At 53.4% G+C, this 1467-nt stretch overlaps 1 protein-coding gene across 1 annotated transcript; it reads left to right on the top strand.

Moving 5' to 3' along the window:
• The first annotated feature begins 436 nt into the window (after positions 1 to 436).
• Positions 437 to 1162, top strand: LOC123413480 (RING-H2 finger protein ATL39-like). Its single transcript, XM_045106422.1, has one exon. It carries the CDS (start codon positions 462 to 464, stop codon positions 1038 to 1040), a length of 579 nt encoding a protein of 192 aa, XP_044962357.1. The 5' UTR covers positions 437 to 461; the 3' UTR covers positions 1041 to 1162.
• Positions 1163 to 1467: the final 305 nt, after the last annotated feature.

Here is a 1467-nt window from a genome sequence, read left to right on the forward strand (position 1 = left end):
GCGGTAGCCGGTAGCCTGTACAACCCTATCGTCGAAGACCTTGATAGTAAGCTGTTATACCCTACCGTCATGTATCATAACGGTAGGAAAAGAGTTTTACATAGTAGGGTCAGATCTTGATTAACTGTCTGAAAATGATCAAAACACGAAATATAGCCGCTTCGTCCCCTCGCACCCTTTCCTCCAGACTTCATCTTCTCAACGTCATGGGAGGATGCTGCGGAGCGAAGCCCATGACATACACGGCAGTGTCACGTCGTCGCTTGGTACTAATGTGCTAAAGCCCGTTCCATCATCGAACTCGCATTTGGCAACGAATCGGCAATCAATTGATTAACCCCATTGACCACAGGCTTGCAAGTAGTTGCTTTTTCCTGCTTAATATAATTCTTCCTTGACAGAGTCCGCTTATAATTTGCTTAAACCATACCACGAACAAGAGTTGCGCACGACGCGCACCAATGGCTCAATTGCCCCCAGGCTTCGTCCCCGTTGCTTCTCACCCTCCACCGTGGCGGCCATTCCATCCTTCACTACCGCCGCCGCCGCCGTCGTCCAATGTTAAGCCATCGTCCACTCAAGGCAGGATACTCGCCGGCCTCCTCATCGGCGTCGTGGCGTCCTTGATCGTGTTCACCGCCGTGTTCGCCCTCTGCAGGGAGTACCGCGACCGTCGCGCTCGAGCCGCGGCCGCCGCTTGGCGGTGGCCCGTGCAGGAACGCAATGGCGTGCGCGTCGTCGGCGAGCAGCAGCTTGGCCGGGCCTGCGCCGCCAGCCCCACGGCCGGCCTCCCGGCGTTCACGTACAGCCCGTCCGTGAAGCGCAACGTGACGGGCGGTGACGGGGAGGAGGCGGCGGCGACGTGCTCGGTGTGCCTCGGCGCGCTGCAGCTCGGGGAGACGGTGCGGCTGCTGCCGGCGTGCCTGCACCTGTACCACGCGGAGTGCATCGACCCGTGGCTGGACGCGCACTCCACGTGCCCGATCTGCCGCTCCGACACCGGCCCGGCCGCAGGCGACGCCCGGCTACCGTCTGTTTAGGTTTTTACGTGGCGAGGTGTACAAGAATAGTACCGTGCTGCTTCAGAATTTGTACCACACATTCTCGAGTGTATTCTTTTGGGAGATTTTTTTGTTCTTGTATTTTACCTATGCAACAGAAGGCAGGAAAATATACAAATGAGTAGCACTATTTTGCATTGTAGTTATCATTTGTGGAACAATTTCACAAATGGGTTGAACATTTTCACTCAACATATCGAAAATCTATGGAACATTCCCACATAATGTGGAATATTCTTCATGAATTATTTATACAAAAGATGTCCACAGAGAACCAACCACACTGTTGATGGTTTTTCTCTTGAAAGTGCGCAGGAGAGCTAATATGGGTCGTGCTTTCTATTGTGAATTTGTGATGCACCTTTTTTTCTCTCTTTAGTGAAATGGCATGTAGCTCTACCGCATG

The sequence above is a fragment of the Hordeum vulgare genome, chromosome 7H, assembly GCF_904849725.1.
Source record: "Hordeum vulgare subsp. vulgare chromosome 7H, MorexV3_pseudomolecules_assembly, whole genome shotgun sequence".
Classification (NCBI taxonomy): domain Eukaryota; kingdom Viridiplantae; phylum Streptophyta; class Magnoliopsida; order Poales; family Poaceae; genus Hordeum; species Hordeum vulgare.

Bases quoted from the DNA above. Each gene is read 5' to 3' on its own strand.
- LOC123413480 (XM_045106422.1), top strand. From the start codon at position 462: ATGGCTCAATTGCCCCCAGGCTTCGTCCCCGTTGCTTCTCACCCTCCA.